The 13,384-nt window shown below is 46.6% G+C and overlaps 1 protein-coding gene across 4 annotated transcripts in view; it reads right to left on the bottom strand.

The window, feature by feature from the left end:
• Positions 1-13,384, bottom strand: part of Traf5 (TNF receptor-associated factor 5) — a 48,804-nt gene that overhangs the window by 26,588 nt on the left and 8,832 nt on the right. For all 4 annotated transcript variants that reach the window (XM_039091512.2, XM_039091513.2, NM_001398702.1 and 1 more), the window contains one exon: positions 1,656-1,874. In XM_039091512.2, coding sequence (XP_038947440.1) covers positions 1,656-1,873 — 218 coding nt within the window. In that variant the 5' untranslated portion in view covers position 1,874. The remainder of the gene's footprint in view (positions 1-1,655; positions 1,875-13,384) is intronic.

Here is a 13,384-nt window from a genome sequence, read left to right on the forward strand (position 1 = left end):
GATTTTATAGAATTCCAGATTTGATTTAAATAATCTTAGGACAAAGTTTTAAGAGGCGACTTTAATTGTTTTGCTAGTAAGGTATAATAAAGTTAGAACCAAAAATAGAATGTGCCCCTACTCATAACAGTAAGCAAAGATGCATAATAAGAAATACAGTGAGTTTTCATAATTACACTAAAAAGAGAAATAGGCTTGGGACAAATTTGTGTTCAAGGAAAAGCATTCAGGTTCGAGGATGAAGCCACAGGTATGGACTATGATAAGGCAAGGCCATTAAGAAACTGTTGCTTTGAATTTATAACGAGCATAGAATGAAACATTGCTTTGAACTTAATATCAACATCCTTTTGTAACTCCCATTTTGTGTAACTAATGATTTCTAAAGATCTCTAAAGATAAGTCTCTAAAGATCTTTTGTCTAAGAAGGTATAAAAGGCCACACACACAAAAAAAAGATGATGTGGTAGCTTGGGGGACTCTGCCCCACTCACCCATCCACCCATCCATCCATCCACCCATCCATCCATCCACCCATCCATCCATCCATCCACCCACCCACCCACCCATCCACCCATCTATCCACCCATCCATCCACCCACCCATCCACCCATCCATCCATCCATCCATCCATCCACCCATCCATCCACCCATCCATACACCCATCCATCTATCCATCCATCCATCCATCCATCCACCCATCCATCCATCCACCCATCCATCCACCCATCCACCCATCCATCCACCCATCCATTCACCCAACCATTCATCCAAATGTACATGTCTGTTTATATGTACATATGTAGGTATATGTGCATGTATGTAAACATGCATGAATATTTGTGGAGTTGATTGAGACAGGCAGGCCCCACCACAGTGTAAATATATGAATGTATATGTGTCTGTGAATATTTGCCTGTGTAAAGAATCTTAATTCTTTTTCTTTCTTTTCTGGTTCACAAAATGTTAATCATCCTGGTCAGTGAAAGACTCCTGGCTACCTGGCCAGAGAGAGAAGGGAGAAATAAATCTTTTACTTAATTCCCCGCTGCGAAACAGCAAATGTTAATCAACAGATATTAGCACTTATTTAAGCACAAGTAATAAAGAGTTAAGTTTTGTTTTTGTTTTTGGGGTGGGTTTTTTTTTTTTTTTTTTTTTTGCACAAAACAGTAAAGAGTTAAAAGGCAGGAGACCATTAATCTTTTGACCTGCATCTGACTTCTGACTTTGATCCCACTGCATCTGACTCTGATTCCAAGTAGGGCAGGCTCCCAGCAGACAGCACCATGGCAGTCAGGTACCTTCCCTTATAGCCACAACGGCCTGCTACCCCATATAAGCAATCATCAGGGCAGCCACAACACAGACACCAGGAGCTGTGTGCCCTCTTCAGTAGACAGCTATAGGAACAGACCGTGTCTGCCGAACTGCTGTAGGGTGAACTTTAAGGCAGGGTGAATGTCCACAAAGGAGTTGGTAAGCAAAGAGGATTACAGTTCGGTTCTCAGCCAGGGGCCTTGGAGAGCGTTTCCCAAACCACAATTTCCCAAACCTCAATTACAGCCCTGTGGCCACAGCAGATTCAGAAGCCAGGAACACCACCATCTGGTTCTGGTCAGCTGCGGTCAGAGCTGCAGGCCCTGCCCACTCACCTCAGAGACAGGATGCAGTGCTGGCAGAAGCGGTGCCCACAGCCCGTCTGGTGGGGGTTGTGAAGCACCGAGTGGCAGAAGGCACATTTGTAGCGTTCTTCCAGCTGCTCCACAAATTGGTACTCTGTGTCGGGCTCAAAGTCCAAGGAAATGGAGTTGCCAGAGTTCTGGCGGATGAAGGCACAGGGCACAACCGCTTGCTCCTCTGAATGAGCCATTCTGGGGAGTCAGATGGAACACTTCAGTGTAAAATAATCACCCAGACAACAGGGTCATCATTAGCAATCACTACATTCACTGTCAGGATTTTAACAACTTCCTGCCACAGGGGGGCGCCTGCCAGGGTGCAGATGGTTTCTAGCAAGCTTGTGTGATGACCCCTCCTCTGACTGGATTTAGAATCACCTAGAAGGAGTTCCCAAGGGGATTAGCTGAGAGGGAAGAATCCACCCCTATTGTGGGCAGCACCATCCGTGGACTGGGGTCCCAGGCCGAATTAAAAAGGACGGAGCCAGCTGAGCATGGACTTCTCCTTTCTCTGCTTCCAAATCTACGGAGATGTGAGCAGGCAGCTGCAGGCTCCCGCCATCATAGCCACGCCTCCCCACTGCTCTGTCTTGCCGGCCACGACGTGCTGCATTCCCTCAAACTATGGGCCAAATGCAAGTTTCTTGCTCCAGTTGTTTCTTATCAGGTGTTGGGGCAAAGCAATGAAGAACATTACAAATACACTTTACCAGAACAGACTTTATCTACCGGCTTTTCACAGGACACCAAAGAGTCCAGTCAGTTAATGCACTACAGGCAAACGTTTAGATTGTGCTTCCAAGACTGAGAAGATCTGAACCCTCTCAGGAGAGCCTTACACTGTACATTTCTTGCCACCGATCTCAACCTCTTCCTCTCCACCTCTCTATTCACTACTGTAGATATTAAATGCTAGTGTCTCCATGGGAGTCCTCTGCTGAGAAACTCCCTTGAAGGGGAGCCTCACTGGAGCCCGACCATGCTGGCACCCCAGCTAGATGCCCAGCCCTCAAACCACTGGGAAACAGATGTTGCTCAAGAGGCGCCTGGCCACCACACCTTGTTACTCACAGCGCTAACACAGCACCAAGTCACATCATGTCCCACCTGAACTAAGAAAGGTACCATTAGCCGCTTTCTCCTCCAATCCATTCTCCAAGTTGTACACCAGGCTGGTATTCCCAGTGATACTGTGATTCAGTTACATCCCTGTAGCTTCTCTGAGCTCTGAGAAAAAAGTCTACAATGCAAAACAGGCTACAGGACAACAGGCTCCCACCCCTTTGGAAACCCAGGACCCTCTTGCCTTTATCTACACTCTAGCCACATAGAATTCTTCTAGTTCTTCAAGTTCATGTGCTTCCTCCACCATGGGGCCCATGCAAAGCCGTCGCCTCTGCCTGGGCTGTGCCCTGGTGTGGAATATTGCTCTGTAGGAACCACACAACTGTTGCTGTCTCACATCAAAGCAACTATTATTAGCTACCAGAGACCCTCAGAAGATTAGGGTCACTAACATTTCCCTCAACAAGGTACATGAAGGGCTCCTGAGGGGGCTCAGGGGGTAGTGCTTCAGCTCTGCCCTTTCCTGAGGCTGTGTACGTGCTGAAGGTTGCTAGAGTGCGGGAGACTCTGGTGACATGGCAGCTCACAAGGTGGCCACACTCCTGAGGTAACGCTTCAACTACACCCTTGTAAGAAACCCCAGTTAAACTTTTCAGTTCACCAAGCTAAACTGGTCTGTCCCCAGTCCCATGTGGGATCACACATCCCTTCCAGGCTTCCTACTTAGTAAGCTCACACTCGGGCTTCCCTTGGTATCTTCAGGGAAGCTTTCCTGCCTCCTCCTGGCCTTCAGGCAGAAGGCAGATTGAACCTCCTTCAAGCATGGCTGGTCTTTAGGTGGTGGTTGTGAATGTAGGTGGGTAAGAGAAAAGTGTATCACTATCATCCTTTTCGATTTTTAAGTGGGTGCATTACCAAACCAAAAACAACCACAAAAAACCTGACCGTGGACTGAGTCCAGGTAAGGGCTTCTATCCAGGGAAATCCCTGGCCTGAGATTAAATGCACATCTGTGTGATTACATGACTGAGTAGGGTTCACATCTGGTCTTGCTCATCTCCATGTCCTACCCATTGTGCAGCACCTGGTGTGGGGACTAAGCCAGTGTTTGCTGTGATGGTGACTGTGAATGGCTGCAGCTGTGTCAGTGCTGGTCTTTAATCCAGTGAATTTAACCTTTTGTGAGCATTCTTTACCCCTACTTTTGAAGATGTGGTAAAAACTGTCTATCCATCCCATGAACCATGCACACACATCTAGGGCCTTCTGAGTGTGCCTGGCCCTCAGGTAAACAGTGGCCTCCCCAACATGAGTGTGGAGACTTAGGCCGTGTTGTGGCAGTGGTTTACAGAGTCTAGCAAATGGTTAAATATGGGAACCTCCTGGGTGGTCCCTGGGGACATCATCCTTCTACATGGCTGGGTCAGAAGGGCTTGTCCTGCAGACTCTGGTGGATCATCCAAATTCACCACAGCAGCTGTGTGGCCTGACAAAGCAGGGTAAGAGGTGAGTAGCCTCTGCTCAGGTCAGCTGCAGGCCTTTCTTTCTTGCATGCACTTCCCACTGCAGTCCTGACTCAGTTTTTCTGCGAACCTAACATTGCCCTAAAATAAAACCTGGTTTTAGTAAAAGGAGGATGCCTAAGACTTCCTGTCTGCTGCCTCTCTCCCTCCCTCCCCCCCCCCCCTCTCTCTCTCTGTCTCAACTTCTGCTATATTTGAAATTAAAATAGAGAAACTTAAATATATTTCATTAATTCATTTTAACATAAGCAACATTTTTATGAGAAATGAAACCAAAGAAGAGTCACACTGTTTCACATTTTTGTCCAACTCCTTCACATCCAGCTCAAAAGGCCACGACTGAGTCCTCACCTGGGCACCTACAGCATCCTGCCTTAGGGAACCTTCTGTAAAACAACTCTGTGTATTTGTGAAGGGGGAGCAGAAGTGGCCAGTGGTGTTGTGGTTTATTATGGGTTTGCAGGTGCAGATCCCCTAAACAGGAATCAGACAGCCCCAGGCAAAACCACACTAGTATTCTCCCACTCTGGCAGAAGCCAAAGGCAGAAGCCACCACTCTAGGTGGAGATGGAGGGACACAGCTGGTTCTTAGCAAATTCACCTGAAGCTGGCATGTGCTAGCAGTGATTTATCAGTAGAAGCTGCTTAGGTATCAGGGGTCCCTGAAGCTCATTTTGGGAAACACAGTTGGTTTGGCTGCTGGGTCTGTGCCCTTCTAGCTGGATGGCTGTCAGGGTTCTTCCTGTCATGGACACTTTATTGCTCCTGGTGAACAGAGAGCAGGGACCTCAGAACTGTCTTTGCTTCCTCATTTACATATGTATTCCCTAGACCTAGTCCAAAGGCCCTTGCCTGTGTCAACACACCTGAGTCTGCTGGGGCCCCATCATGGCTTCTCCCTCATCGCATGTTTAAAATGCAGCGTGTATGTTCAGCTCTTGTTCCTATACAGGAAAGGAAGTGGAGCGTGTCCTAAGGTGGGGCACTACTTCTTCCTCCAGAGCTTCCGAAAGCCTCCACCCACTTGGGTCACCCAGAGGAAAGCCCAACAGAACGACAATAGGCTGACATCTATTCGCCTAACACTCTCTAATTAGCTAGAGGTTTCCAGTCCTTAATGGGGACTATGGGAGCTCTCACCTTCCTTTAAGTGTTATTCGGGCCTCAAACAAGACCAGCAAGGAAAAAGGAGTCCAGCTCTTAGCAAAAAGGAAAATTCATCATCACAGAGAATGGGAGTCTGTTACCAATGGTGGCTTATTGTGCCAGTGACAGAATGCACAGATCACTAGGGAATTACTAGTTTAAGCCAGGAAGAAGAAGAAAAAGAAAAAAGAAATAGAAATTTCATTTATCTGTTCTCTAAAAAATTCAGTTATTTTAAACTTCATTTTTTTCAATTTTCAAAGGAAGGCAATAAATACCACATTTTGAATACTTTAAAAAAGATTTTGGGGCTGGAGAGATGGCTCAGCGGTTAAGAGCACCCGACTGCTCTTCCAGAGGTCATGAGTTCAATTCCCAGCAACCACATGGTGGCTCACAATCATCTGTAAAGAGATCTGATGCCCTCTTCTGGTGTGTCTGAAGACAACTACAGTGTACTTATATAAATAAATGAATAAATCTTTAAAAAAAAAGATTTGTGTGTGTGTGTGTGTGTGTGTGTGTGTGTGTGTGTGTACACACATGAGTTGGAGTTATTATAGGAGGTTGTAGAGCCAGATATGGGAAATGGGACCTGAGCTCCAGCCCAAGAGCAGCATGCACTCCTTAACCTCTGAGCCATCTCCCTAGCTCCCAATAACTTAAATTCTCTACTTACCTCACAGTAGGTTTTCTGACTAATTTTTAGGAGTACATAAATATCCTCAAATGTGGCTGCTGTGAATATTTAGCTTTCTGCACAAATGTCACCTGTCAGTCTCAGGTATAACAAAGTGAACAAAGTAACAAACAAGGTAACAAGGCAAAGTAACAAAGTAAACAAAGTATCAAAGTAAACAAAGTAACAAAGTAAACAAAGTAACAAAGTAAGCTGAAGTGGAAACTTTTGGTTCTTTGGAGAGTTAGTCATGTCAAATGATGTTTTGCTGGTACACACAGGTGAAAGGATGTCTTGCTAAAGCAAACACATGAAAGACTATTTTCCTGAAGCAGACACAGGTGATATAAGCAGTCACGTGAAAGGACCTTTGATGAAGGAGTATAAATATGACCCCACAGACAGTGGGAGACAACCACTGAGCCTTGGTTCAGTTTGCTCTGCCTTGCTATTCTTTGCTAAAGATGCACATGCATTGGTTCGCCTTACATAGCGTTGCTGGGTTCAACTTGTGATAATGCTGCCATTGAGAGAAACTCATTCAAGAACTGCTCGTGAAGTTCTTATGGAAGCTTGCTGCTTCAGCCTCCTCACCTCAGACTGGTTGGCCAGCCTGGTAGTTTCACCAGGATTGAACTACAGCTACCTGGTTGCTTGCTGAAAGGACTGGACTGTAGCTGCTGGTTCATGCCTGGTGTCTGCCTGCCTAGAGGACTGGTCTGTAGCTGCTAAGTTATTTTTGGTGTTTGTTACAGGACTGAACTGCTGCCCAAGAAGATGGAGCTCACCTCCAAAGAACTATCACTAAACAGGTTCACTTCCCCCATATCCTAATAATGTTCTCTTCTACTACCTTTGCTGGGTGGTGGGCTAGAGCAGAGGTTGAACCATTATTAAAAGTAGGTTGCAAAAATTCTATGCCTACAGTAAACAAAGTAACAAAGTTACAAGGTAAACAAAGTAATGAAGTGAAATGGTTTCTTGTTTCTCTGTTCACCTCACCTCCAGTGCCCCAATACCTTTGGATTGATCAGTATTTAGAAAAATTGAGAATGTTTTTATACATTGGGTTACAGTTCCTAAGACAGAGGCCCAAGTGGGTTTTGAGTTCTGCTTCTTGCAGGAGATTTAGTACCTCAAAAATAAAACTCAGAGAAAAGCAAGCATAGTACCAACAACTGGCATTGTTTCTGCCCTGCTTCTTACCAGCTATGGAACCCTGAGTAAAATCCATCTATCTCTACCTTGGCTGCCCGCCTGCCCACCCATCCACTGACTCCCATTTAGGGAGAGTGTATGCTGTACCCTGTGTCAGGTCCAGAGACAGCACAGGCCTGTGATAGTCCATTGTCCTCCAGTTCCTACAAGGGCAGAATTCTGACAGAAAATGATGTTACAATAGTCCAGTCGCAAGTGCTACCAAGAGAGACTTCAATGTAGGACCACTGGAGCCTGGGTGAAGCTTAGCAAAAGTTGCCCAAATGTCTCTGCAGAGCTCACAAAGCAGCTAAGCTAGACTGAAGGTGGCATTTTATGGATGAAAACACAAAGAAATTTCCCAGAGGGTATGGCACAAGTTTGAGATTGGTTAATAATCAACTATCCCCAGTTGTAAAATGAATGGAATGGAGCAGTCGCTTGCTGCTCGCCCACATCTATGCTTGCCCATATCCATCCTATACTCTCATTTTGCTGGGGTGAATTTGCTGGGGTAATTCTTTGTACCAGGAGGTGGGGTGAGATAAGAGCAGGCCCTGGTTCCAGGAGAGACCAATAAATGGGGGCAGAGACACAGGATGAGAAGGAAGCCAAGGGTGTGGGCAGGAGGCTTTCCAGACCATCTTAGTGGGATGGCTAAACTATGAGTCAAAACAGCTGACACCCTGCATTTCTTGTATCAGAGTAAATCACATGGTTCCATTGGTAAAGTGTTTGCTTTGCAAGCAGGAAGACCTAAGTTTGCTTCCTCAGAATCCACATATTAAAGCATGGTAGTGCACACTTGTAGTCCCAGCACTAGGGAGGTGGAGACAGCAGGAGCCCTGGAGCTCACTGACTGGCCAGCCTAGACTACATGGGCAAGTTCCAGGTCAGTAAGAGACCCTGTCTCGAAACAACCAAGTTGCTGGCACCTGAGAAGAGAAACCTGAGATTGTCCGCTGGCTTCTACATGCATGTGCACACATGCACATACATATTACTGCCCACATACAACATACATTCACACAAAATTGTCAGAGTAAATCACGACTCCTCAATCATATATTCTTCTCTGTTTTCAGCTTCCAAGGTCAGGTGTCCTTTGTAATATCAAGGTCTGATTTAAAAGCAGATTTAAGTAGCGGTGCATTTCATGTGCAATTCATGTCACATGAATCCCCTGCATAAAACAAGACATGATGCTAAGCATGGCGGGAAGTTCCGGTAGAGATACAAATTTGACCAACTAAAACATTAGCAAAAATATGCTCAAGGAATTAAGATTCCTTTTTCACCTTACAGTTTTCTTGTTGATGGTGGCAATTGATGTAATAGTCTCTACTCTCCCAAGACAGCACACCCACAGGGGAACACAATCTCTGTGAAAGCCAAGTGTGATCTGACCTGAGAATATCTCTTATAGTCTTCTGTGACCATTTTCTAGACCCTAGATTCTAGACTGGGTTAGATGAAACCTCACCTAGGCCAATGGAGAAGCTGGCACCTTCCTACCAGCTCCTCTGAGGGCAGTGTTCTAGTCAGGGCTTCTACTGCTGTGGTAAAACACTATGACCAAAGGCAAGTTGGGGAGAAAAGGGTTCATTTCAGCTCATAGCCCCACATTGCTGAGGGAGTGGCTGAGCCAGGCTGAGGCTGTTCCAAAGCTTCTTTCAGTGGCAGTGAGGAGCCTCCCTCTGAGATGGAGAAGCAGTTCCCTCAGACAGGGCTCTCTGCTCTAATCCTGACCCCCAGCTAGAACCAATGTCAACTCTCTGTTCGCCACAAAGAGGACCTGGAAGGCAGGGGATCCACAGCAGCCAGATGAGATGAAACAAAGCCAGTGTTGGGAAGGAAGAACGGTGAGCCAGGAGGGTGGGCTTTTAGTTCCTCAGAGAAGTGTGATTTCTCTCCAGCTGGTCAGGAAGCCTCCAGTTCCTCATTTCCAGCAGCAATGGTGACAAGATATGGGTGAAGGTTGCAGGGTAGCTCTAGAGCCATTACCCATATATGTCCTGATCCATGCCTGCCTCCTTCCCTTAGTTGGGAGGGAAGCCTCTGGGGGACACTGTCTCCCCTCAAGTCATCCAGAGCCACCAGGAATATTTTTAAGTCTCCAGGAAAAGTCAACAACAAAACTTTTCCCTCAAAGGCCTGCTTGTCTCCAAGGCTCTGGGCCTTCTCCAAAACCTCAACTCTGTGGTCCTCACTGTCTACAAACTTCTCGTGGGACAGCCATCTTTCATTACACTCCACCCACAGGGCCAGCAGTGCCTGACTGAGAGCACTCAATCAGCATTTGGTAAATAAGGAGAGGGGGTTGGGGATGGGAATGGGGTAGGGTGGGGGCCTAATAACATCATGGTGCAAAGGGGCTGCTGGGTGCAGGTCAGGACAGGTCCAGTTGAGGGGACTCTAGAAAAACATGCATGGAACCCACGGAACATGCTAGAAATAAGTGTGGTAGGCGGCAATGTCTACCTGTGGCTTGCTACCTTACCATCATCCCCATTTTTCAAATGAGGAAACTGAGGCTTGGAGGGGTCATCCTCCAGGAAGTGGTCGATACCCCTAAGGAATCAGCGGGAGCTGGGGTCGCTCCATGCACTTGCTTCCTCATGGTCCACAGGGAGGCAGTGTATGTGGGTGGCATCTCATGGACCCTGGGATGGACCAGTCTGGATTCAAATTTTGGTTTTGCACTTCATAATCTTATAAACTCAGGCAAGTTACTTTGTCTCTAGGCTTCTCTGTTTCTGCACACGAATTAATAGTGACAATGTAGTGACCTGGCAGGACTTCCGAAGAGAAGATAGCACTATGAACAAAGAGGCGGCTGGCCTGCTAACTGCTTTTGTAAATGAAGTTTTATTGAAATGCAGCCAGGTTAATATGTTGACAGATGTTACCATGGCAGAGCTGAGCAATCTAACCAGAAGAGTGCAGGGCAGCACGTCCTAAAACAGTATATTTCTTCTCCCTATGGGAAAAGCCAGCTGACCCATGTCTACGTGAAAAGCATAACCAGGGGCACAGAATGTGCTGAAAGGGCTCTGAAGATATGAAGCATGCGTAACCCCACCCTCACTGGCCATCTCCCTTCACTCTCGGGACTACCTGACTGACTGCAAGATTCAGGACTCGAAAGTGAATAGGAGGGGCTGGAGAGACGGCTCAGTGCTTAAGAGCACTGGCTGCTCTTGCAGAGGGCTCAAGTTTGAATCCCACCACCCACACGGTAGCTCACAACCGTTCATAACTTCGGTTGCAAGGGATCTGACACCCTCTTCTGACCTCTGCAGGAACCATGCACACACACAGGGTGCACAGATACATATTTGAGCAAAACACTTATCAATCAATCCATCAATCAATCAATCTTTAAAACGGAAAAAAATATTAAAACCAACTGACATATATGCGAGCTTTTCCTCTGGTACATGCTGCTGCCCCTAAATAAGTCCAAGAGATGCTCTGTGCATCTGGCTTCCTTCAGTAAGCTGTTTTCCTTCAACCCAGAGCTGCTGTGGTGTGTGGTGTGTGTGTGTGTGTGTGTGTGTGTGTGTGTGCATGTGTGTCCTACCCTCAGGCCAACCTCAGACTAGTAGCACCCCCAGCCACACAATCCACCACTCTTCCCTCCCAGCCCCAGGTACACCTGTACCCACATGTGTGCATGTATATGCAGTTCAGAGGTTGACCTCGGGGGTCATTCCTCAGGAGCTGTCCTTTTTTTTCTGAGTTGGGGTCTCTCATTGGTCTGGAGCTAACTAGTTAGACTAGGCCAGCAGCATGTTACTGACCAAGCCCTCTTCCTGTTACCACTGTTTTATGTCTTTATTTTATCTTCACTGCTAGTTTTCTGTCTCCTTACCCAATGCATTGTTTAGAATTCAGATCCACTGGATCATCTAGCCACTCAGTCCTTCAGTCAGCTCCAGTGTGCCAGCCATTCCTTTGCTGAGAATCTATTCCTACAGACATACTGGGAACAAAATTTCTGCTGAGTTGGCCCCAATTTCCCTCTCCTTGGGCCCTGTCCAAAGGCTGTCCTCAGCCCAGGAGCATCTCCCAGTCAAATGTTCCTTACTCCTCACATCTGCAACTCCGGGGCATTGTTTATAGAACCACACCTTCCTGTAGGTACCAACAGATCCATCCATTATCAAATGCCCCAGCACCTTTCTGAGCACATCTGTATTCTGCTCCTGAATAAACTGGGGTGTGGGGCTGAGTCATTTGGGGTGAGGGGTGGTTTGTGGCATGCCACTCTTCAATCCTCCTGGCCTTGGGGACACTGAACTCTTAGGTTCTCCTCCAAGACTGGCCACATCTTCAGGGTTAGTTTTCTGCCCTTGGTCTTGCCCACAACTCCCTCCTCTTATCAGAAAGGCACCCTCATCTGAAGCAGACTGTTTCTGGAGGCAGCTAGGCACCTCACTCCATTGGTCTACCTGCACAGACTTACAGTTCTTGCTCCTCTCTCCCTTTCTGGCTATCTGAGTTATTCATATGGTGCACATACCATAGAATGTGAGATGCCAGTGACCATATGAACCCAGAGCTTGGATACACAGTCAACAACCAACATGCCATAGTTAGCTTAGAATTCTGAAGCACTTTCAAGTGAGGATTGGGTCCCTGACCCACCTTCCATGGTCTGGAGGTGTTCTGAAGGAAGGGAAGACGGTTCTAGTCAGGCTCCAGAATAGGCAAGGCAGTGACTACAGTGGCCCCTACAGTGACTACAGATCTGCTGGCCATGGTTTCTATTACCTGTGACCAACCAATGTCTCAAAATAGTAAGTGGAGAGTTCCAGAAATAATTAATGACTTTTAAGCTGCATACACCCTTTTGTAGTAGCATGTTGAAATCTTATGCCTTCCTTTCCTTTATTACTTGGGATATGAATCTTCTCTGGACAAAGAGAACTTTCCTTTACCCAGAGCATCTAGACTGTATTCACTACCTATTAGTCACTTGGGAATTGTCTTGGTTATCAGATCAACTGCTATGGTTTCTCCGAGTCCAAGCAAACTTTGTTGCACATGTACAAGTAATAATACTGGCAGTTTATTACAGCATATTGTTCTGTTCTATTTACTATTAGTCGTTATTCATCTCTTACTATGATTAACATGAATGAAACCCAATCAGCTATCTAGGAAAAGCATAATAGACATAGGTGTAGTGTATCAAGCTCCCACTGGCGATTCTGCAAGGCATTCTCTGATGCACAGATGCATTGGCTTGACTATTAGCTACCGAAGGTCATATTCTAGCTCTATCTTTTCACCGATGCCTCTGTCCAAGCTCAGTAACACATATCCGTTTTCAAAGCTGGCCGCAAAACGAGCTGAAGCATTGAGGTCATATTTTAAAGAGAGGCTCATGGGAAAACCACCTTCTAACTGGCAGGGAGGCCAACACTGGCCTGGACCCATGGTGAAAGCAGATAGAGTGAAAGTTGGAGCTCACAGTCCAGCCTCATGGAGTGACACACCCATGTGGTGGGCATTCCAGGGTTGGCTCCAACACTGTCATGATGGGTGGGCTGGATAAGAACCACACGAGAGGGGAGCAGCGGGGCATCCAGTGAGGGGACGTAAGAACAGCATGAAGAGTGAATTTGGGGTGGAAGGAAAACTCCTTCAACCAGCATTTGGAAGACTGAGGCAAGAGGATAGTGAATCCAAGGCCAACTGGGCTATATAATAAACAACACACCAGTAAGGAAAAGAGAAAGAGAAACAGACACCGTGTCCAGGAAAATGTGGTGGCTCAAGCATTTCCCACGCTGAGCTCAACTCTAAGGCATATATAGCTTGATTTTAAAAAATTATTTTTATTTTACGTACATGTTTTGCCTGCCTGCATGCCTGTGCTCAACATGAGCAGTACCCACAGAGACCAGGGGGTGAGCTTGGATCCCTCGAGCTGGAGTTACAGCCAGTAATTAGCCACTATGTGGGCGGTGGAATACACACCCGGGTCCTCTGGAAGCCAGCTCTCTAGCCCCTAACACAATTCCTCATGTCGTGGTGACCCCCAACCATAAAATTATTTTGTTGCTACCTCATAACTGCAATTT

Source organism: Rattus norvegicus, chromosome 13, assembly GCF_036323735.1.
Source record: "Rattus norvegicus strain BN/NHsdMcwi chromosome 13, GRCr8, whole genome shotgun sequence".
NCBI lineage: Eukaryota > Metazoa > Chordata > Mammalia > Rodentia > Muridae > Rattus > Rattus norvegicus.